Source organism: Myxocyprinus asiaticus, chromosome 3 (assembly GCF_019703515.2).
Source record: "Myxocyprinus asiaticus isolate MX2 ecotype Aquarium Trade chromosome 3, UBuf_Myxa_2, whole genome shotgun sequence".
Classification (NCBI taxonomy): Eukaryota; Metazoa; Chordata; class Actinopteri; order Cypriniformes; family Catostomidae; genus Myxocyprinus; species Myxocyprinus asiaticus.
In genome coordinates, this window is record NC_059346.1 from 6387811 (window position 1) to 6412174 (window position 24364).

The window sequence follows — 24364 nt, forward strand, 5'->3', positions numbered from 1 at the left end:
ATAATGAACAAACACAATCTGTTTGAACTAATAACACTCAAATTATTGTATTGTTCTTGTACATATTGAATACATCATTCAAATATTCACAGTGTAGTTTGGAAAAAGTATGTGAACCCTGACTTTGAGTTTACTATTCACAAGAAGCATCTGCTGATGTGGACCATGCCTCGCAAAAAATATAAAAATAAAAAAGATCTCGGAAGACCTGCAATCAAGAATTGTTGCTTTGCATACAGATGGAAAGGATTACAAATTTATCTTGAAGAACATCTGTCCACAGTTAGACAAATTGTCTATAAATGGAGATGATTTAGTACTGTGGCTACTCTCCCTAGAAGTGGCTGCCCAACCAAGATGACTCAAAGGGCACACCGCAGAATGCTCACCTTTGCTCACTGAGGTAAAAAAGAACCCTAGATTGACAGCTAAAGGTTTGAACAAGTCACTGGAACTGGTTAACATCTCTGTTCATGAGTCTACTATATGGAAAACATTAAACAAGCATGGTGTCCATGGCAGGACACCATGAAGGAAGCCTTTGCTTTCCAGCAGAAACATTGCAGCGTGCCTAAATTTAGCCAAAGACCACCCTGAAACTTCATATGTTGACTGATGAAACTAAGGTTGAATTGTTTGGGAAGAAAAAACAGCACTACATATGGCATAATAAGGGCAATGAATACCAACATGAAAACATCATCCCAGCGTAAATGTATGGTGGAGTGAGCATCATGGTTTGGAGATGCTTTGCTGCTTCGGGCCCTGGACTGCTTGCCATCGTCGAGGGAAAAATAAATTCCCAAGTTTATCAACATATCCTACAGGATAATGTCAGGGTTGCTGTGCGCCAGCTGAAGCTCAGTAGAAGTTCGGTGATGCAGCAGGACAATTACCCTAAACATCTAAGTAAATCCACTACAGAATGGCTTCAAGAAAAGAAAATTCACCTATTGGAGTGGCCCAGTCAGAGCCCAGACCTTAACCCAATAGAGATGCTGTGGAATGACCTCAAGGGAGCCGTTCACACCAGACATCCTAAGAATATGGCTGAGCTGTAGTCCTTCTGAACGTTGTGCAGGTCTAATCCGCAGCTACCGGAAACGCTTCATTGAGGTTCTTACTGTCAAAGGAGGATTGACCAGTTATTACTATAAATCCAAGGGTTCACTTACTTTTTCCAAAGCAGTGCGAATGTTTAATGGGATGTGTTCAATACAAACATGAAAGATTATAATTGTTTGTGTGTTTAAGCACACTGTGTTTGTCTATACCTCTGACTTTGTTGAAGATGAGATCACATTTTATGACCAATTAATGCAGAAAACTAGCTAATTCCAAAGGGTTCACATACTTCCTCCTGCTGACTTTTATTTTAATATACCTTACATATTGTGGTACAGTATGCATCAACTCTAAAGCAGTGTCTTATGTCATTTATGACAGCTAACAAAATCTCCACATGTAAACTACAAGTGACTGGATCTTTATTGGATGACCTGAAGGCTATCATGTGTTTTGGTGACTGTTTGGAAAGGTTTGAACTGTTTCAATAATTTTCTCTTAGTATGATCCATCTCTATTTATAAATGTGCTTTTAAAGGATGCACCGATAAAAATTTTGTGTGCCCATACTGATTATTTAGAACATCTGCCAACGCCGATGCCAATAGTTTTGATTAATGATACAACTTCGAAAGAAATTTAAATAATAACCGTTTTCTCTCCAGTATATCTCTACATGTCTTCCATATTTCAGAGTAACTGGTCTCAGTTATAAACAAAACACTTAAACAGAAAGCACATTATTAACTCACATTAACTGAATTCTGATTGATGAAGATTGTCCCTTTTTTAGCTGAAGTAGCTTCCACTTTAGCTTTAACAAACTCATAATTTTCTTTTTTAAACAATAGGCGGATGCCGGATTTAATGTCCGATACATCGGTGCATCTTCAATGCATTAGAATTTGTGTCTGAAGATAAAATGTTCATGCCCAGCTGCTTATAATTTTCTCTTAGTCATGTTTAAATAGTGATTCTTTTATACTGTGTTGTGTTTAGGTTCAATACACTCCTGCTGCAGACAGGAAGGGGAATAGAGGAAGTAGTTCCTAGCTCTAACCCTGCCTCTCAGTGCAGTATTGGTACTGCAGAAGCCCTATGTCTCTTAAAAGAAGTTGAAAGCAGAGCAGTCAGGTCATCTTGGGAAGAGAGTTTTAGTCCATGCACACCAGATGCATTGCAAAACTGCTTCAGCCGAGATGGTGGGAACTGGAGAATTTAGTACTAATTAAATTTTCTTACTGTATATATTTTTGTGTAATTGCACCTTTTATAATTTACTAAATTTTAATCAGTTTAGTAGATTTTTGGCTGTGATGTTTTTTTCTAAAAAAGGGTAGATGTTTGGGAATATGCTCTAAAACAGTGATTCCCAAACGGGGGTACGCAACGGGGTACAGGAAAATATTTGTATTTTGCTATGTTCAACCAATAAAACAAAATGTCAAAATTGTTATGCCAATAGATCAAACCAATACTGATTGATCAATAATAATCAATATTAATGATAGCTTTGAATAATATTTAGACTTTGGTACACATCCTTTGTTTTGTGTTAATGAAGGGGTACTTGGGCGTCACTGATTATGCTATGGGGCTACTTGAGGCAAAAAAGTTTGGGAAACACTGCCCTAAAATACTAAAATGTTGTAAGATATCTTAACTTCTTAAGGCCCCTTAATGGAAAATTCAGATGTTAATGATTTTTCTTTGTCTCCTCCATCTCAGATCTCACTCTGCGAGAGGAAGTGATATTCTCTGACCATTTGCGGTTCAAAAGCCACCTGCCTCCATTTCAAACAATGCTACAGAGGCTGAAAATCATGACTGTGTCAGATCCTCTTCTCAGTGCATCTGTGACACTCTCAGATGCTATTTTTAGGTAAAAACTTCAAGATTTTGTTTTTCTTTTGGCTTTCACTTATTTAAGACGTTGCAACAGCCTTAAGCAAGATCTGAGAAGAAAGTATTTCATCCTACCTAGACAATGTGCCTCATACGATGCAGTTTTAGACAAAGTAACTGATGCTGCAGTTACTGGAGGAAATGTTACAGAGGAGTTCAAAAAAGAGACAGTACTGAATGAGGAGGTAATTTACAAAATAGACATAAAATTATTATCTCCATCTGATAGTGCTCCATACATTTTATAAACTAGATTTTGTATTTTAAATACCAGCTGTGTTTTCTCAACAGTCACTGATGTTACTTGTAGAAGTCCATTTGGACTCCCTTCAAAGGCAAGAGCCCAGTTTTTCCTTTGCAAAAATGCAAGATTTTCTAAATTTCACTTCAGAACAAATGGAAGAGAAAAGCTTCTTAACAGATCTTCACAGGGAAGGTTAGAATACTTGTAATGTAATTCACATCACTAGTGAGGCCCAGCAAAGGAATGAATACTTTAAATGTACATGTTCTTCAATAATAGTCACCTCTGCTGATAAACACAAAACTGAGTTGGAGGTCCTGCAAATGCCAGAAAGCAACTTTGCAAACAGCACCTTTAAGGAGCCAAAATCTCCAGGTAGGTGATTGAGCTATTCATATTCAGTCACAATCAAGGAGTACCTGCTACATGTGGCACATCTAAACTCTTTCCTTCCAGTCGCTTTGAGGTCTTATGCTGAAATGGAATTAGACCTTCCTCTTTCACCATGTCATAATACACCATATCTGCCAGACCTGTTTCTGTCTAAAGGACAGCTGTCAGCTGAGAAGCGGTCACCGGTATATAAGCAGTGAGTTTGTTGCTTGACACCAAACCTGGCATGAGCTGTTGGGTGAACTATTCCTTGAAGATTCTTAAGGTGAAAATAATACTCATGAAAAGTATCCATATGACAATTAATATAATATTTTTCCTAGACGTTTCATGTCAGACAGTGAATGTGAAAATATGGAAAAAGCAGTTTGGATGGCAGAGAAACACCCCCAGTGTGTGGCTGGATTTTTACTTGCTGGTAATGCAGTACAAGAGCACAATATATGCACTGGTTCCCAGACAGACAGCAGTTTGTATATTTAATACAGTGTTTCCCAACTAGTGTGCCGTGAAATATTGTCAGGTGTGCCATGAAAAATGATCAAATTCCACAAAATAAATATATGCATGAAAAAAAAAAAATAATAATTTCAGGGATCCAAATTCCTTACCTTTCGGAGAAATTCGCCATTTTGAAACCATAATCGGTCACTTTTGTGATTGTGAAGAGCAATGATTAATGTGCAAAAGTGACTGATATTTATACGCATTAAGGGTCTTTCACATGACTCGCGTCAGCGCTGCAGAATACACTGAAGTCTATGAAGTGATGCCACTTTACACCAAAGTGTTTTTCACACACACGTTTTTGCTTCACCAATAATGTCTTTGAGAGTACTAAGCAACAAGAAATATTGAAAAACTGTCAAAATATGTGAAGAGACATTGAATGTCTCATATTTTCTTTTAATTAAATATTACCTTATCGTTTACGAATATCAGAGACCCCAGTTATTGAACTAATTTAAATTCACCCTGGAAAACGCTTAGACCTAAACATAAACATAAAGAGTCCTTTTATTACTTTCTGCAATCAAAGCAACTGCAAGCTTTTTTTCTCTCTTCCAAATACATGTTTTCAATGTTTATTGTGCACACCTCCCGCTTTTTTACGTGGCAAACTCGTAAAATCGCCCCCCTGTGAAGCTTTCTGCAACTCTTGTCATGTGGAGGGCAATGCGGCGCTTGACGCTGGTGTTGAACGGAGCGTTGACGCCTCGACTCAACTCATGTGAAATGCGCTTTACAATGATGAAAGAACATTATTGAAACTCAAAATTATTATTATTTGTCTATTATTGTGGTCTTTTCTGATAAAAGCCATGCTCAGCAGTTTAATTAGGCTACTGTAGGAAAATATATATACCGTAGATCTGCTTTGTGTTTTTTTGTGTCTTTTTGGATGAAAAATAATGCTCAGACTGAAGGAAGACTATAGATCTGCTTTGTACTTTTAATGCTTAAACACTATAAAGTCTCTTGGTAGATTTCGGTCACGAACGACTCAAAATGATTCACTGACTCACTCATACCACATAAGACGCTCATTTGTCGCCACCTAGTGACAGAAGGGGTCACTGAACTAATCAGTTAATAAAATTGAACAAATTTGTGAAACAGAAATAAGTCTCACCAAAATACTCTTTATTTTGCAGCTAATTCTGCACAATTGTAAACTTGAATAAATTTGAATCACTAAAATAGCTGGAATTGGTGCTTTTAGCTTATTCTTTAAAAAAATATCCCCAGAAAAAAAATTTGTGGACCAGTGATTGTCTTACCTTTTTCGCCCCTCATGAGTTTGTATCCCTGTAATTTGTTGTGGCATTGCAAGAACAAATCTACAAATTAGAAAAGAAGAAATTTGTTGTTTTTTCATTACCCATTTAGCGCTCTTGCCACCTGTGACCTCACACAGTGTAGCCTACCTGTGACTTGTTTTTGTTTTTTTTGCATAGCCGAATTTCAAACATTACAAGTAAACACGCTACTAAGACGGACAGAACACATGGACAAGTTCTTGAAAAGGAAAAATGTTGACGATGGTTAGCCTATGTGGGATAGTGGTGTGCCGTAGAATTTTTAAGTCATAAAAAGTTTGCCGTGGCAGAAAAAAGGTTGGGAAACACTGATTTAATAGAAAAATATAAATTTGTATTTTTACCATTTCGGTCTTGTCTTAAGTTGGGCTGCAACTAATGTAATTGACTAATCTAACGATTATTAGAACGATTATTTGACTATTCGTGCGATTATTGCAACGATTAATCATTAGCTCTTAACCGACTATTCCGCTTATGCCCCGACTTAAAAGGTTGTATTAAACGTGCTTACTAACAATAAAGAGGACAAAATCATCTTTTAAAAATACCTCTAAATGACATGCACTGAATTAAAGGAAAAAAATACTTTTTAAGTTTAATTCAGTAAAAACTGTACTGCAAAAAATCCTATTGTTATCAAGTGTTTTTGTCTTGTTTTCCATTTCAAATTGTCTAAAAATTATTAAAACAAGAGTAGCACCATATAAGATATTTAGACTTGCTTTAAGAGATTGTATCTTAAATATAAGTGCATTTTGTATATAAGTGTATTTTTTCACTTGGTTATACTTCTGTGAGTGCAGTAAAGACAAAATATACTTATATTCAATATAATGACTTATATGTTTTTTTTTGCAGTGTATATTGGGGCAAAGACTACCCTCTCTCACATTTTTGTTCACTTTAATCCATCTTTAACTCACAAAAAAAGTAACTCAGAATCAGAATGAGCTTTATTGCCAAGTATGCTTACACATACAAGGAATTTTCTTGGTGACAGAAGCTTCCAGTGCACAAACGATACAACAAAAAGATAATAATAAAATATACACAATACAAATACACAGTAAGACAGAATATATATATATATATATATATATATATATATATATATATATATATATATATATATACACGTATGTACAAATACAAATCTGATATATACAGAGGCAAGGCAATGTAATGCAGAAGAGGTAGGATATGTTAAATAAATATAACTGACTAAGATTATTGCATGTAATTATTGCTCAATGGGGCAGTTTTAACTGTTCATGAGATGGATAGCCTGAGGGAAAAAATGATTCTTGATATAACTCTTATTAATAAAGCTGCGTATTGGCAATTTTCTTCATGATAAGAAATGCACAGTGACACATATATTATGATTCAATGAGTCGCGAGCCATCACGTTATAATCTGGCTGCAGCAAGCGTGCACTCGAGGGACGAGCGTTCCCGCGACATAGTGTGCATCAGCCGGATGCAGTTTCAGTCTCTCCCCCTTAGATCGGGACACGTCGCGCAACTCATAGAAGAGGCGCTGACTGCACAGAGAAATGCCAATTTCGGAGTTTGTAGTTATTAACATGACCTGCTTCCTTATTATTTGAAATGTAATAAAGCTATAACGCATTCAATATAACTGCATTAAAGATGTAACGCTAGGATGTTTCCTTTAAAGATGCTTGACACGCAAGTTTCCTTACGACTCAGTACACTTGACATTGCGTTCCGCTAATGCATATAGGGAGTGTCCTTCCACATGACCTAGTTGAAACCTCTCTACAATAACACCAATATTCTAATATTGTCTATGGTGTTTGAGCCCAGCCCTTTTATGCGCGAAGCTGTCCACTATAAAAGCAGGCGCACAAACACCATTCCTCAGAATTTTCTTCCTTCAAGACAGCGATTCATCTGTTGTCTAGAAGCCCTCTACTGCTTCGCCGTCAACTACACGAGTCAGTGGGCAGGATCTTCATGGCAACGAGAAGACTCTCTGCTCCCCTGCAGTGCTCCGGCGAACATCACTTTGCCTCGCCGTTTGACGAGTGAACGGGCCACACCGTTTCGCTGGTGAACGGGCCGCTTCAGCATCCTGATTCCCCGTAGCGCTTCGGCAGGAGTTGTGTATCCTTATAAGCAATTGCATATTGTTATATTGTGTGTGTGTGTGTATGTATGTACGTACATATATATATATATATATATATATATATATATATATATATATATATATATATATATACAGTGGATGACGCTACCGCCACTTCCCCCAGCGAGGGCGAGGAGCGTGTATGACCCTCACGGAAATGCGTGACATGGGAAAATCTGCTCTATTTGATGCTCCGGTGTCTCCAGCCGGCCTTTTTGGAGGCTCTGTGGATAGAATTGCTGAGCGCTACGTCACGACTCAGCAACAGTCACAGGCTATGAGACATTTTATGACATCACAACCAGCTCGCTCCCACTCTGTCTCGGTCCAGCGGCTGGATAAATACCCCACACCAGCTGCCTCAGCACCGCCGAGCCACTGGTAAAGCCACGCATGCTGTGGCCCAAATGAAGACAGCCGTCTCAGCACAAGCCCTGCGCCGACAGGAAACCCCCCCGTGCAGCAAAGCACTACTGACACACAATAATGTTCCCCTCTTCCCCAATGCTGTTTTTCGGGAAGAGAACTCCTGACACACAATACAGTTCCCCCTCTTCCCCACTGCTGTTTGTTGGGAAAGGAATATTTTTGTTCAAAATGTTGTTCAATATGTTGTTTTCTGTGTCTCACATTAATCACACGCAATAAAGTTTGCACATTATGCACAACCGCTTCAAAAATGGTGAGCGGCCCATTATATCATGTATGAACATAATAAGATTGCAAAAAGAGTACAGTGCTTGCACGAGATTCTCACACTAATTCAATGAGGGGCTTTCCCACTCCAAAGCCCACATATTATGCACAACTGCTTCCCAATGGTGAACGGTGCATTATATCATGTATGAACATGCAAAGATTGTAAAAAGAGTACAGCGCTCACACGAGACGTTCACACTTTTTCAATAAAGGGCTTTCCCACTTCAAAGCCCACATATTTTGCACAACCACTTCCCAATGGTGAGCGGCGCATTATATCTTGTAATGAATTACAAAGATTGCAAAAAGACTCATTGCACATGCACGAGACATTCACACTTTTTCAATAAAGAGCTTTCCCTCTTCAAAGCCTCACATTATGCGCAACAATTTCCCAATGGTGAGCGGCGCATTATATCATGTTATGAACATAACAAATTGCCCTCTGTTCGGTTACACGGACGCATGGCGAGCTCTTACTAGCATTCCGACTGGGTGCTAAAAACATGGTTATACGATCCAATTTGCACGTCGGCCACCCCATTTCAATGGTGTCCTGTCTTCCACGTTTCCGTCCGAAGATGCGCCGAAGAACGCGATAGAGGTTGTTTCAGCCTCTGCGTGAATGCATGGCAAACCCTCACGGGTCAGAGCTGGTGTTTACAACGATCAAGCACAATCTGTGGTCCAACAACATGATATTCCGGTGTTGCGTGCACAGACTGTGACACACACAGCGGGACTTACAGCCGTCGGCCCATTCTAGTTCTGAGACGCTTGAATCGCGCGCTTGCGACGCACCCATTCAAAATGTTAACTCAGAAACAGATGTTATCGTACATCCATCCTCAGGACTGATTTGCATCAATAGATGTGAAGGACGCGTACTTTATGTACCAATTTCACCGCGTTACAGGCAGCTTTTTAGATTCGCTTTCGAGGGAACTGCGTATCAATTTAAAGTCCTTCATTTCAGTCTGTCTCTTGCTCCTCGCACATTCACAAAATGTATCGATGCGGTGCTCGCCCCATTGAAAATTAACGGTGTGTGTGTTTTGAATTACCACAGCGATTGGTTATTACAAGCCAATCAGAGGCAATACTGAGTGAACACAGAGACTTGCTGCTTTGCCAAATGGAAAATCTGGTGTAATGTCTCATATTTCTTCAAGAGTGATTAGACGCAGGACTCACTCCGTCAACGCTCAAAGATTATGTGGTGAAAATATCTGTGTATCACGTACCTGAAGGCGGCGCCACTATAGGCAAACATGCTTTAATCATAAAGTTCCTTAGAGGAGCAAGATGATTAAATCCACCTTGGCTGGCTACAGTCCCGACATGGGACCTAACTTTGGTCCTAAAAGCGCTTTGAGCCTTTGGACTCTGTTGATTTGTGCATGTTCTCTAATAAGACCGCACTACTGCTGGCTCTGGCCTCAGTAAAACGGGTCAGTGACTTACATGCACTGTCAATTGACAATTCATGTCTGGAATTTGGCCCCAGTCTTTCAAAAGCCACTGTCAAACCCAGAATAGACTATGTGCCTAAGGTACTAACCAAGCCCTTCAGAGTGCTGGTGGTTCACCTTCAAGCCTTCTTCCCTCCTCCATTTAATTCAGATGAGGAACAATCCATGCATTTGTTATGCCCTGTGCGGGCGCTACACGCATACATTTAGCGCACCTGCCTAGTTCAGACTGTCTGATCAGCTCTTTGTGTGCTATGGAGGATGCACAAAAGGAATGTCCGTCTCCAAGCAAAGACTTTCTCACTGGATCGTTGATGCGATTGCCCTGCCTTACGAGTTGCAGGGTAGGATTTGCCCAATTGGTGTTAAAGCACACTCAACTACTGGCATGGCAAGACATATGTTTTGCAGCAGGATGGTCTTCTTAAAACAAATTCGCAAGGTTTTACAACCTAGACGTAACGTGTCTCTCTTTACAAGTCCTCTCTGTTTAGAGTGCTTGCTATTTCGTTTGCCAAGCATATACTTATGCCCCTCCCTTTAAGTACAGGCTCCCCATCATTTTACACAACTGCCTGCATTCAGGCCCTTGTAATTTACCATAAATTCACAAGTACTTTCATTATAAATAAACTTCCTTCCCGACTGGGTTTGTGAAGGGGTTAATTCTATACTATATAACTATATGACTATAGTTCATATATCCATTCACATGAGTGTCACTCACTGTCATACTCATGTCGGTCGCCATCCCACGAGACTGCAGTGTCATGTTTCCTCTCTGGGAGGTTATGTCGTGTAGTGTGGCGTGATGGGATTCTGTTCCCCATATGCATTAGCAGAACGCAATGTCAAGTGTACTGAGTCGTAAGGGAACGTCTTGGTTATGTACGTAACCTCGGTTTCCTGAGATGAAGGGAATGAGACATTGTGAATGCTGGCCACACTACAAGACTCGGAGTTCTTTGAGGTGCGAGCGATGCACTCTTTGTCCCTCGGTCTGAGGAATGGTGTTTGCGCACCTGCTTTTATAGCAAACAGCTTCGCGCCTAAAAGGGTGGGGCTCCAACACCGTGGCTGATATTAGAATATTGGCGCTATTGTAGAGAGGTTTCAACTAGGTCTAGTGGAAGGACACTCCCCATATGCGTTAGCAGAATGCAATGTCTCGTTCCCTTTGTCTCAGTGAACCAAGGTTACGTACGTAACCGAGACGTTTTGCTTAAACAGTGCGGTAGCTCCAGCTCCGCTTATTCCACAACGAGAGTGCTTCTGTATTTACTTATTTGGTATTTTTGTATAATTCCCTCATACTTTGCGATCTATATCACCTGAAGCTGTGAAAGTTTTGAGTGCATCTGGACTGTGAGCTGTGTTTTCTTCCTCTCCTCAGTCAGGCGCGAGCTGCAGTGCTACTCTCGCATGCCATCATTAGAGTTTCATATGATCTAATGTTACAGTAAGAGATCAAATGACTATTCGACAAAGAACATTTTCGTTGTCGATAACGTCAGCTTATTGTTTCAGCCCTAGTCTTAAGTCAACACTAAGGATGAAGGTGAATATTGAATGTATTCCTAGCCCTTTTTAAAGAAGATGATTCAGAGAACAAAACTCCATTGTGTTGTGTATTTATAGAACCAAAGATGGCTAAACCTTCGGTCCACAATCAGTCGCTCCCAGAGCTTCTCGCACTGCTGAGGGTGGAGATAGAAGAGACTGTAGAACCCAAAGAGAATATGGACCAGTTTCATCTCACTGACAGTAGTACAGTGACTCCTCCTGAGAACATGTTCAGAGAACTCTCCATCTGTGAAATCTGTGATCATGAGAAAATGTCTATAGAAGCATGCAAGATAGCCATGAGAGAGCCACACAAGGGCGAAGTATTTTTACCACTTTCCATTGTTCAAATAGATGGTAAGGTCTGATTGTCTTTTAGAACAGAGTGTTTACACTGTTAAAATCTATTCTAAAGTACAGAATGCAATATTACTTTTACAGTAAGTATGATATGTTTGTATTTTTACAGAGTTGCTGAGTGAGTTTGCTGTTAATGCTGGTGAGTTTTTTCAGTTTCTTTTATTGTTTCGTTTACTGGGGATGAGCTGTGCTAAATCTCATCAGCACAACTTTTAAAAGAAAAGCATCAGAATTGAAAAACATCACTATTATTATTGCTCAAACAATCATAGATCAGGAGTTTTGTTCTAAACCCAAAAAGTATTAAATTTTGGTGCAAAACTCATCCTTGACATTTGTGCTACTGATATGACTGACACTTCAAATCATGCAGCTCGTTTAGTAGAGGTGTGCTAATACTTTTCAAAACTATCAGACTTATGTTTTTTTTGTGTTTTTTTTTTGTTTTTTTTTGCTGGCTGGCTGGATGATAAAACAGACTTAGGACTTCTATCAATACAGATTTCCTGATTTGTTTCAATTACGATTTGATTCTGATTCATTTAGGTGTATTTCAGTCATAATGTCTGTTTTTCTTACATATGAAAGAAATTCTCTCTTAACTAATGCTTAAAATTACAAATTGAACCTTCTAACTTTGTACATTATGAAAATATCCATTTAGAAAATTAACAACAGGGCCCAAACTCTGCAGTTTAAATGCTATTTATTGAACAGGTATAATAATCAACATGACCAAAAATGAATTAGACTTTAAAGTGAAAGTAAAAGATTGATCTTGGGATTTTAAGAATCAGTATCGTGATGTTGAAGTGAAGATCGCAATTAATTGGAAAATTGCTATTTTTACCTTGGCCTAATAGACTTTGATTAAAGGAGAGACTCGAGCCATTTCTACTGTAGAAAGAAAAAATCAAAAAGACACGGGAGTGGGCTCTTTAGACTTGGACCAATAAGCAACCACCTAGAAACCAATCAGAAAACCTTAGCAACTACATAACTTCCTGGCAACCACCCACAACACCTTTGCATATTGGTGGTGAGTTTTGCACCAGCAAGCAACATTTTCTTCAGGAAATGTGAAAATTGTGTAAAAAAATTTATTCTGTAGTATCTGTAGTATTAGCCTTAATCTTTGTACAGGACGCAATAATGATACATAAGTATGTTTCTGTTTGTTTTCAGCCTCACCACCTCCAGGCCATCCCACTGCAGTTCACCCTGCCCAGAGTAACCCTCTACAGATAGCAGTACCTGCCCAGGTGGAGGGATGGCAGACTGTGAAGTATATTATAATGGAGCAAAAGTCTCAACAATTAGACGTTTCTACAATGAAAGAAACTGGTGAAATAGACTGTAAAGCAGTACAGATACAGAAACACATCTGCACTCCATTTTCTCTCCATCCGACAACACCAGAAAGATGTCCTATGAGTCAGACAAATAATTCAGAGACTACATGTCCTTCTGGAGAGCAACCCAACTTTTCTGTAGCGGTTCAGTTGTCGAAGTCATCTCCATTGAAGCGCAATGTCAAAGATATGGAAGTGATATCCACTACATACAAACGTCCTGAGCAGCCTGATCAGAAAAGGAAAAGGACAATGTATAAATCCTCAACATTATCCAATTGTTTAAGAAGCATACAGGAGACCGATGAGAGCCTGGACCCTTTGTCTTTTTTCCTTACCTTAAGAACTTTGCAGAAAAGTCCAATACAAAAACCTCAACAGAGCAGTCTAAAATCTGCAGGTAGTAAAAAAGTTTTTCAATGTGCTTAAAGACAGCATGAAATGATTTGACCAAGGGATCTGGGTTTGGCTGGTTAACATCGGCAGTTAGCCCCTGCTGGCTGATTATGTAACTACATCATTTTCCAGACAAAAAGTGTTTTGTCTATTGATGACCGTTCAGAAGTTGTTGCAGGTCATATTGAAGGGCTTGTCCTTTTTTTAAAATAGCCAATATCCTTTAATTTACAATACAGCCATGCAAATATCTGCGAAAGAAGTTTACACTTAAAATGTTAAAATCTCTGGATACAAAAGACAGTCATATATGGTATGGTTTGAAAGCTAAGAATCAAAACTTTTCATAGATAAACATCACTTTTGCATCACCTTCACTTCTGCATGTTACATAAAATAACTAAATAAAGCCTTAAAACATCCGGGACACAAATCAGCGCCACCTAGAGGTCATGTGGTAGATATATTAATATCAATATAAAAGTCTTTCAAATAGCACTTAATTAGACAAATCGCATATAAAATGAAAACTCTAATTCTCAGGAATGTGACTGTATAGTTTTTGTTGGCCTAATACCACAGTTCAAAAAATTTCAAAAGAATCACAAAGTGAAATATGATTTCTTTAAGACATCAAATACAAACATTTCTTTTATGCACTAATCACTGCTGCTGTAAGCCCCAAATAGATAAAAACTTTATATCTGCTCTTACCTTAGGCAGTTTTCTTCAAAATGAGCCATTTTTTTACTTGTCTGTGAGCTTTCAACTCAACACTATGTGTGGGCTAAAATGCATTAGACTGCCACCTACATTTCAGATTGGCATTTTGTGATGGAAGGTGATAGATGAAAAGTATTTTTTCTAGTACTTGTGTCCATGTAGTGGAATAAAAGAATTATTTTAGAAGGAAATATAGTGAACAGAACCAGAATTACATGCTTTCAAAATTAGGACAAAAAAAAAAAATTTACATTTCTATTCATCGTAATATTGTAAACATATACAATATTATTTATTAATAATCTGAGTCTTTTTTTTTTTTTATCTGGGGGGGTTCTGAAAAATGAAACCAAGTTTTGGCAATTAGTCCACTGTATGTGTAAACAGTGAGCTTTTCAATTTGAGTTTGAAAAATTGCAGGCAGCAGTTCAAAAATGCCTCAGAGTTGAAGAGGTTAAAGTATGTTGGAGTACTCTAGAATATACATAAACTCAGTTTACAGACTAAAGACCACAAAACTATTTTAGATTTTGAAACTATTTTGATTTAATGAGATCTTTAAGCAAGTCAATATATTTATGGTTTATTGTGTAGTGATAATTAATGTCTATCATTTGTTACACTTTTAATTACGGCATCCTAAAATCAGTGACGTTACCTTATTTTATTTTTTTTATCTATTAAGAAGACTTTACAAGAAACTATAAAAACAAAAAAGTGATGTATAATGTCTAAAATCTTCTAGAATTGAACGTAAGACAGAATTCTACAGGACAAACCTTGCCTGCCTTCAGAGTAAATGAAGTAAATCAGGTCTCAGATACCGGAAAGAATGTTACTGCCACTGAGACAAGCTTTCTCCATGAAGAGAGACCCATCAACAAGAACATAAACATCCAAGCCACAGGTACCGCCAATATAGTCATAGCCTAAAGATTTGAATTACATTTTTTAATTTGTTAAGCTGCATTATTGTAGGCACAAAATAGGTTGACTGATTACATTTTTTCTGTTAAAGAAATGACAATAATCTCTATATTTCTGTTTTCTCCTGTAGAGAGTCAGAAAGAGGCATACAGGGAGCTTCATGCGTTGGCTGTGCCTTCTATGAGCAAGATGCAAGAGTCGGGCCTTGCTGCTTTGAGCAACAGAGATTTCAGCAGTCTCTCTACTGAACTCACAGGATTTCTTCTAAAGCAGCAAGAGAGAAAACTCTGCACAGAACAAGGTTGGCAAAGATGCCTTCTCACACAACATATCTTATGCATCAATGTCAATAAAGCCAAGGATCATCACACGGTGGTGTAAAGTGTAAAAATTATACTACTTTCTGGAATGCTTGTTTCTGATTGGTCAGTCTCAGCATTCTGCCTTCATATATTTTTGTGAAATGACTATGATGCTAAACTTTATAATTAACTGCTGTCCCAGGCAAACGATTTACTACATAGCCAGGGCTGGTTCTAGGCATTAGGAGGTCCTATGCAAAATGTATTTTAGAGTTATAGTGTTTTTTTTTAACTTATTATTTTTATTATTTTGTGTTGTATGACATGGAACAAAGTGGTTACTTATAGCAAATAATCACTTAATCACAAAATCTGCTTCAAGCAGTACTCTTTAATTTTATTAAAAAATTCAGTGTCAAAAACAAAAAACATATCAAATAGTTTTTTTCTCTGAGGTGTTCATTGTAGCAGCCTGGTAAACTGATAAAAACCTGTGTTGCCAGCCAATCAAAATGGATTTTCTGCCAGCTTTTGCCATTTTTGCTGCAATATGCATCATGCTTGAAAATAAATAACTTCTTTGTCTTAATTGTTTAGTGTTTTACAAGAACAGCAACTAAAACATAAGAGAGTACAAAATAAACAATCCCATATCCATAACACATTTTGATATAATGACATACTTTTAATACTATTAATATTAATGTTAAGATAAATTATAGCCATTTCTAAAGCTCCAACACACCAAAGAATGTGCATTTTCTTATTCCCTGCTTTGTAATAAACACTAATATAATAAATATAGCCATTTTAATAAATATTTTTATTAACTTTCATTTTTCTGGTTTAAGAATAGACCACTGAAAATCCCTTATCTGTTGACCACTAATACAGTATGAATAGCCTATTAGGAACGCATCACATGTTCTCTAAGAAACATGCTGAATTCAGTGTTTCTGAATCAAAGCTCACCATCTTTAAGCTCATTCACTATAAGTCAGGCATATAGATACTGTACTCACTTGATCGACTCTCATTTTCTGCTGCTCTTTTTTTTTTTTCGTACAGCACATAAAATTGAGGTTTGTGGCTTTTGAGTGCGTCCACAGGAGGGAACAGCACCTCAACCCTTAAAACACGTCCATGGCCATGCGCTAACGTGCTCGATGTTGCGATAGCAAAGCAGACATCAGACTCTTTTTACATGTTCTTTGTTGCAACGCTTTTAATAGGCTTCATTTGTGGATATTCCAAGCGCTAAAAAACTAAACTTGTCGCACACGTTATAATTTTTAATATAAAATGTGAGTAAAACTGTCACACTGTGCAGCTCTGGCTAACTACCAAGTTCTCATGTATTTTGGAGGCCCCTGAGTTGAAATTGAGTTGGTTAACAATGGTTACCCCTAGATTTCTGACCATTTTGGAAGGTGTTATTGTAGTTGAACCCAACTGAACAGTGATGTTGTGTTCAACAGCAGGGTTGGCTGGAAAGACGAGGAGCTCAGTCTTTGCTGAATTAAGTTGCAAGTGGTGTTCCTTCATCCAGGCCAAGATATCTGCCAAACAGGCAGAGATTCAAGCAGGCACCGTGGTTTCGTTGGGCTGGAAAGACAAGTATAGCTGTGTGTCATCGGCGTAGCAGTGGTAAGAGAAACCATGTGCTTGAATGATGGGTCCCAGTGATGTTGTGTATATAGAGAAGAGAAGTGGCCCAAGCACTGAGCCTGAGGTACCCCAGTAAGTAACTGATGTGACTTGGACACCTCACCTCTCCAGGTTACCTTGAAGGACCTACCAGCCAAGCACAGTTCCTGTGATGCCCAGAGTAGAGAGGGTGGACAGGAGGATCTGATGGTTGACTGTGTCAAAGGCTGCAGAAAGGTCCAGTAAATTAGGACGGATGATCTGGATCCAGCTCTCACCTGTCTCAGCGACTCAGTGACAGACAGCAGGGCAGTCTCAGTGGAATGTCCTCTTTTGAAGCCTGACTGATTGTCATCCAACATCTTGTTCTGCAAGAGAAAGTCAGAGATCTGATTGAAAACGAACCTTTCAATTGTTTTCGCCATGAATGGGATGAGAGAGACTGGTCTGTAGTGTTTTACTTGTGTGGTGTTAAGTGCAGGTTTTTTAAACAGCGGGGTTACTGAAGCCTGCTTGCATGTAGTGGGAAAAATGCCTGTAAGTAGAGATGTGTTAATTATTTGTGTGAGTGCAGGTAGGATGGACAGAGAGATGGCTTGGAGAAGGTGGGAAGGAATAGGGTCAAGGGGGCAGGTGGTGGGGTGGTTGGAGAGGAGGAGTTTAGAGACCTCAGTGTCAGTCAGAGGAGAGAACATAGAGATAGCAGAGCTGCATACAGGAGGTGGGTGTTTGAGAGGATGTGGTGTAGAGAATGTATTGCTTATGCTGTAAACTTATTAGTAAAAAAATACATCTGCTGTCAGTGAGGAGTCAGGTGGTGGAGGGGGAGAAAAGAGGAGTGTGTTGATGTTCTAAATAGGCTGCAAGTGTCTGTGGTGCTGTTGATCTTTTCCTGATAATAGGAAGTTTTTGCAGATTTAACATTATTGGAAAGGGCCTGGGTAGCTTAGCAAGTATTGACGTTGAGTGACTCCAGCCAGGTCTCCTAAGCAACCAAATTGGACCGGTTGCTAGGGAGGGTAGAGTCACATGGGGACGTCAGGTAGCCAGGGGCTGGGCGGTGTCATACGTGCTGGCATAGAAGAGAGAGGACTGATGCTCTCTAGACAGGTTGTTAAAGTAGAGCCTAGTGTGTCTGTGGCAATGTTTACATCCTGGATGTAAAATAAGTTTTGTGAGGGAAGAAAGTTAGAGAAGCATCATTAAGTGAAAAAATCTGTACACTCTAAACAAACAACGCTAAACTTAGCAAAAAATAATACTTTAAAACAAGTGAAACACTGGTAAGAGACACACTAAAAAACACAGTAAACAAACATCTCTAAACTTAGCAGTGAGTACCCTAGGACAAGTCAAAACAATGTTGCAAACACACGCTTAAGCGACGTGCGTTCAACACAGTACACAACACAATAAACAAACAGCAAAAGTCTAGCAATAAATACTACTCTAAAACAAAGTGAAACAATGAAATAAACACACACTTACACGCAACTGCAGACTTCTGTAGACAGATCGCTTTTCCATTTCATGTCCATTAACTTATTTATTTGGTAAGTTACAATGTAATAAGCAGGATAATATACAGTCAGATGGTCATTATTGCAATATAAACCCCTACAGGGTCATTCATGACCCCTCGAATTCAAGTCAGGGTGCTGATAACGTCTTTCGGCAAAGAGTGCATCCTAAGGAAGCCTTGTGGTGATTTACTGATTTGTTATATCTTTCAATTGGAAACATAATTAATGTTTTGTTTTTGTGGTAGGTGGGGACAGCACATTTAATGAGATGGCACTGCTGCATATTCTGGTCACGCTAAAGGAACTTCTGTTCACATGTGACCTTAACACAGCCACTGGTAAATACCACACACACATCTCAGAAATTACCTGATCTTACCCAAAGGAAAATTATATTGCTCAAAAGTTGCTTGTTCATAGCCAGTGTTGGGTAAGTTACTCAAAGAAAGTAATCCACTACGTATTACTGATTACATTTTTATATAATCAGATTACTTTACTGATTGCTTAATTGAAAAAGGAATTACTTTATTAATTACTCTATTTTTTAGTGACTTTCTAAAGCACTTTTCACAAAACAAAACAAAACTTCTGCTCAACAAATTTAAAATAATGTCTATATTTCCTCCTTGTTCATTGTTGCACGAAAGTCATTCGCTCGTTTCTAGTGGTCGACCGATATATATCGCTGAGGCCGATAGATTGGCAGATATTCGTAATTTTTTAATTATCTGCATCGGCCTTCTATCATATACTGTCAGCATATATGTAAATATCTCATTTAAACAGATTTAATTCACAAACCTCACGTTTCATTTCAACAGTTCCCTGTAACTGTTTACTGTCTTGTCCAATGATACAAAGCCAAACATCAATAAAAGTTTGATCATATATGGTCTGCAAATATGCTGATATCACATTTAAATCAGATTTAATTCACAAACCGTTTTCTTCCAGTGTAGTGCTAATATATGTTCTTCTGAAGCACGTTTTATAATAGCCTGGATAAAAACTGTGTCCCTCTGACTCTTGAATGAGAGCAATAGAGCAACTTCAAAGTAAAAGCGCTTCACGTGCTCTAAAAGTAAATGTTATATTCACTGTTCAATGTACTTGTGATTGCTAATGTGCACATACCGTCTGTGGTTGCTGGAGTGTGTGCACTGTTCTACCAATGTATTACAATTTCTTTATTTGCAAACAATTAATACAATGGGAATACTAAACAGAAACTAGGGGAATCTACCATCTAAAACACAGAAAATCTAATCTTTTTTTTTACCAATTTGAGTAAATACAATGCTAAATAAAGGTTAATAAATGTTTTAGCCAATTTATGTATATGTCATTGACTATTTTATTAAATTGTGTGATATATCAGCATTATATCGGCCTATTGGCCACCATGCTCTCTGGATATCGGCATTAAAAAACCCATTTCAGGCGACCTCTATTTGTTTCTTCCTTTACAATGACTCGTTAGGGGGAGCATGCCCTTCAACTGCCTCAGAAACATATTAGACAAACATATTTACATAATTCACATTTAAAATGTATTCTACATAAATAATGTTAAATTATAAATAAGTATCATACTTAGAAGTAATACACTTAATTGAAACTCAGTAGCTGTAATCTGATTACGATTATTTATAATGTAATTTGTTACACCAGGGCACTTCACATTGGGGTCCGGGGAAGGGGGTGCTAGGGGGTCCGTGGAAAATTTCTTGAGATCCCTCCTGAAACACTAGGAGATTGCTAGAGTCTTGTCTCAGAAGTAAATTTGAGATCTTCAGCAGAAGTCTCAGTTTGCTGTTTATTTAATCTCATTGCTGTCTCTCAGAGATCTCATTTGTGATTTTTCCGGTTTAATCTGTAGAGTGTAACTTTACTGAAACACCTCTAAAATCTGTCTTTGAATAGATTACCTGGCTCAGGCTAAGGACTCCTGTGGTCTGAGCTGTTTAAATGAACTTTTGAGGAAGTTTGAGGTGTTGCAGTATCTGTGTCAGAAGAGGCAGGAGCCTGACCCTAAACTACTGGAGCTCCAGGAACAAATCAACACATGGATGAACTCCCACACAAACCACAACACTAGAGTGAGATTCAATATCTGAGTTTAGTTCAGATCTTCATATCTACAATAAGCCAACCTCTAAATAAAGACTATTAATCAGGGATGCAAACTACTCACCTTTCAGCTAAAGTCACCATTTCTGAAGCTACTATGCCCAAATTGTTTGGTAAAATTTTCTACATTTTGCTTATTAAAATGACTTGAAAGTGTTACTTTAAACCTAAACACTTAAAAAAAGCTTTAAATACTGCAAAAAGCTTTAAAGGAATGTTCTGGGTTCAATACAAGTTAAGCTTAATCGACAGCATTTGTGGCATAATGTTGATTACCACAAAAATTTATTTCAACTCATCCCTCCTTTCCTTTAAAAAAAAGCAAAAATCGAGGTTACATTGTGAGCTATACTTGTTACTTTACTGATTGCTTCATTAAAAAATAATTCAGTCCATGCAAGGGGTATTTAATGAACTGCAGTAAGGAAACTGTCCCTGGATTATGTGCACTGTAAATCCCTTTGGTTTAATGCATCAGATAAATGTGTGCATGCATGTTGATTAGTACATATCTTCTTCCGAGATATTATCAAATGTGAATGTTTAATGAATGTTGTTGAATGTGAGTAGGTTCTAGTTTTGACAGTGAACACAGACCTTCTCGCAGCCTTCAGCCAGATATCAGGTGAGTTATTTTCTCAAGAAGTTTTCAGGTTTCATTAAAATGTGGCGACTAATCTGCATGATTCTGTTTGTGTGTGTTTAGGAAACTTTGTATCTAAAGTTGTCCCCAATGAAGGAAAAAGTACAGTAGAGAGAAGAGAAGTAATGAACAGGTGTGTGAAATCCTTTCCCTGCTGAAAAGACCAGCATGGCTGAGTCAAAAGTTTGAACATAGATTGTCATTCTTTATTATTATCTTCCACATGTTAGTATAGCCTAGTAGTAAAATCCTAAAGCTATGAAATAACACAAATGGAATTATGGGAATTATGTCTGACATCTTAAAACTATCTAACATTAACAAGCTACTTCAAAAACCTGCATTGCAGTAAATTGTTTTGTTATTTAGCAAATCTGTCTCCTCTCTCCACAGCTTGTCCTGTAGTAGTTTTATTGTCGTGTGCAGTCAGCATGTTGGTTCTGACTTCCCATGGCAGAGTTTCAGTGTGGTGTTTGAGCTTCACTGTATGGGTCACTCGCCCTTCAGCAGTGTGTGTGCGGAGAGAAACGTCAACTATTTCTCCTTCTCCACAGCAGTGCCCGAGTCCAGTCAGTCCAACAATCCTTTATAATTACATGATACTTTACAGATACTGTACATGGTTTGACTGTCCGCACTGAAAGTGAAAATGCTGTGTGACGCAACACAATCTTAACCAGTCAGAACGTATTTGATATTTAATATGCAATTATGTGAAGAGGGATTTTACACCTTTGAGATTTCACTATCTGCAAGACTACAATGAGACCAAGTGATCAACAAAATGTCCTGTTGCTTGGCATGGTTGTTTAGGACAAAAACTCGGAAGAGATTTCTTTAATTGCTTGTCACTTTATCACATTGCACCTGGTTAGGGAACGTTGTTTCACAACATACAACACTTGATTGCTAATTTTGAGTGCCTTGGGAAAATATCCAAATTATGGATGATTGCTTCTATGATAAGTATATTTACTTGTTGCATGACATTGTATTTTTTTGTATTAGTAATCAGAATCATTCATTACCAAATTTCTCAGAGGAATCCACCGCTGCATCATATCTGAACACAATTCCGTTTGTGTTGTTCATCACTGATGGTTTACTGAAACGCTCTGAGATTCAGCATACTCTAGAGACAACGTGAGTTACTTAGTAGTCTCTATGCATGTCATAATGACCTGTGGCATCATTGTTAACACATGTGCTCTGCCACATTGAGCTGTGATGCTCAAAAGGAAATGTTAGGCAGAATGTTAGAGACTTACAGCCTCAGTCTTCATTCACTCATTTTGTGGAAAAAAGATGCAATGAAAGTGAAGTATGACTAAGGCTGTCATTCTGCCTATAACGTGTCCTTATGTGTTCTATGAAAGAAAGAAAGTCATATGAGTTTGGAACAACATGAGGGTTAATTAATAATGGTAGAATTTTTATTGTTGGGTGAACTGTCCCTTAAGTACTGATACTGAAATAGATTGCTGTTGACAGGTATGACATGACTCTATTGGAGAGGGAACACTCGCCGACTGCACAGAAACTGGGAAGGTCCCATCAGTATGATGTCATCACTGTGGATGAGAACACTGCTGTGCTCATCCAGGTGAAGCTCCATAGACAAACACACTCACCAGAACACCGAATTGACACAGAATCACAAATACATCTAAATACATCTAAATGCTTTTGTGTGTGTGTGTGTGTGTGTGTGTGTGTGTGTGTGTGTCTATTTTTAGGCGCTGAGTGAGTTGGAGTTGGACAGAGCATCTGAACATGTTTTCATGAGACTCTATGCTCTCTCTCTGCAGTACAACCGCTGTTGGGTCATTCTGCACTGCACCGGGAGCTACAGTGCACTGTCAGTTTGAGATATTTACACATCTTGTCTGATCTTTTTACCATTCACTATTATGGTATGCGAGTGGAGTGGAGCGACATCAATTTCCGCTCAAATCGATCCGCTCCAGTTCCACTACTGTTTCCATTTCCCACTCCTCGCTTGATCAGCTCCGCTCCGAGTTCGCTTGGTAGCAAAATTATGACCCATTTACCGATCCACTAGAAAGCTCTTTTTTTAATATGTTTGTTATTTTAATATCACAAATGGCTGAGCACAAGATATATTATTTTTTATTATAAATAATATTTATGTAAGAAATTAACAGTACTTGTAGAAAAGGTTTTTGCTTTATTGAAACACATTAGCCTGTTACAGTGTTAAGCTTGAAATAAAGCGGTATCGGAGCAAGAGAAAAGGACACCGCTTCAATTATTGCAACTCCCCTTTTACTCTGTACTCCCCACATACTCATACTCCACGTTCACTATAGTATTATTACTCAGCTCTCTGGAATAATTCTGATTGGTCAATCATTGCTTTGAGCAATCAATTATATTTGCATAACATTGCACATCAACTGATTAAGCTATGGTATTATTGTTAATATCTATTTTCCCCCCGATTCTTTCACTGTTAAGGTTTTCCAACAGCATCCATATCAATCTGATTTTCATCTACTCTACATTTGTGCTGTTTGGACACAAGTCTGAGAAATTTGATGTGAAGGTAATGTTTTACAATTTGGAGGTTTGACATCCAGTGTCAATAAAGGGTGACGATATTTGTTCTATTGAAAGAAAAAAAAAACAGTCATACGCTACTACATCATTATACACCATACTGTGTGTTCATGTTCAGGTGTTATGGGCATGTGAAGAAAAAGACATTGCCAGGTACATCTATCAGATTTCCCTACACACGCTGATGAATTCAGACAGAGATGGGAAGAGCTGGTTGGATAGAGACTGGCTCAGTTTGCAGCCCACAGAGGTGAATGAAAAGAAAAGGACTGTAGGAAATTACTTGTAACTGAAAAATTGTCATAATCACTCATGGAAAGTAATTGTATGAGAATAAACTAATTTCAACACTCATTTTTACAGTTAATTTCAATCTTGATCAGTGTGTGTATGTGTGTGTGTGGGCAGGTTTGGGTGGTTTACAAGGGTGTTTTTTTAGGTTACAAACTGGTAATTACAA

The 24364-nt window shown here is 38.2% G+C and overlaps 1 protein-coding gene across 1 annotated transcript; it reads left to right on the plus strand.

The window, feature by feature from the left end:
• The first annotated feature begins 1439 nt into the window (after positions 1 to 1439).
• Positions 1440 to 24251, plus strand: LOC127431078 (protein shortage in chiasmata 1 ortholog-like). Its single transcript, XM_051681327.1, has 23 exons — positions 1440 to 1537; positions 2065 to 2267; positions 2794 to 2947; positions 3050 to 3155; positions 3262 to 3406; positions 3494 to 3589; positions 3671 to 3803; positions 3931 to 4025; positions 11394 to 11675; positions 11788 to 11817; positions 12864 to 13430; positions 14895 to 15056; positions 15207 to 15377; positions 18794 to 18886; positions 20475 to 20650; positions 21252 to 21306; positions 21388 to 21457; positions 21718 to 21893; positions 22365 to 22467; positions 22816 to 22927; positions 23061 to 23182; positions 23803 to 23890; positions 24023 to 24251. Exons 1-23 carry the CDS (start codon positions 1440 to 1442, stop codon positions 24191 to 24193), a joined length of 3408 nt encoding a protein of 1135 aa, XP_051537287.1. The 3' UTR covers positions 24194 to 24251.
• Positions 24252 to 24364: the final 113 nt, after the last annotated feature.

Bases quoted from the DNA above. Each gene is read 5' to 3' on its own strand.
- LOC127431078 (XM_051681327.1), top strand. From the start codon at position 1,440: ATGACAGCTAACAAAATCTCCACATGTAAACTACAAGTGACTGGATCT. The intron at 15,378-18,793 runs GTTGGCAAAGAT...TTTTTGTGGTAG, and splicing joins AAAACTCTGCACAGAACAAG to GTGGGGACAGCACATTTAAT. The intron at 22,468-22,815 runs GTGAGTTACTTA...TGCTGTTGACAG, and splicing joins CAGCATACTCTAGAGACAAC to GTATGACATGACTCTATTGG.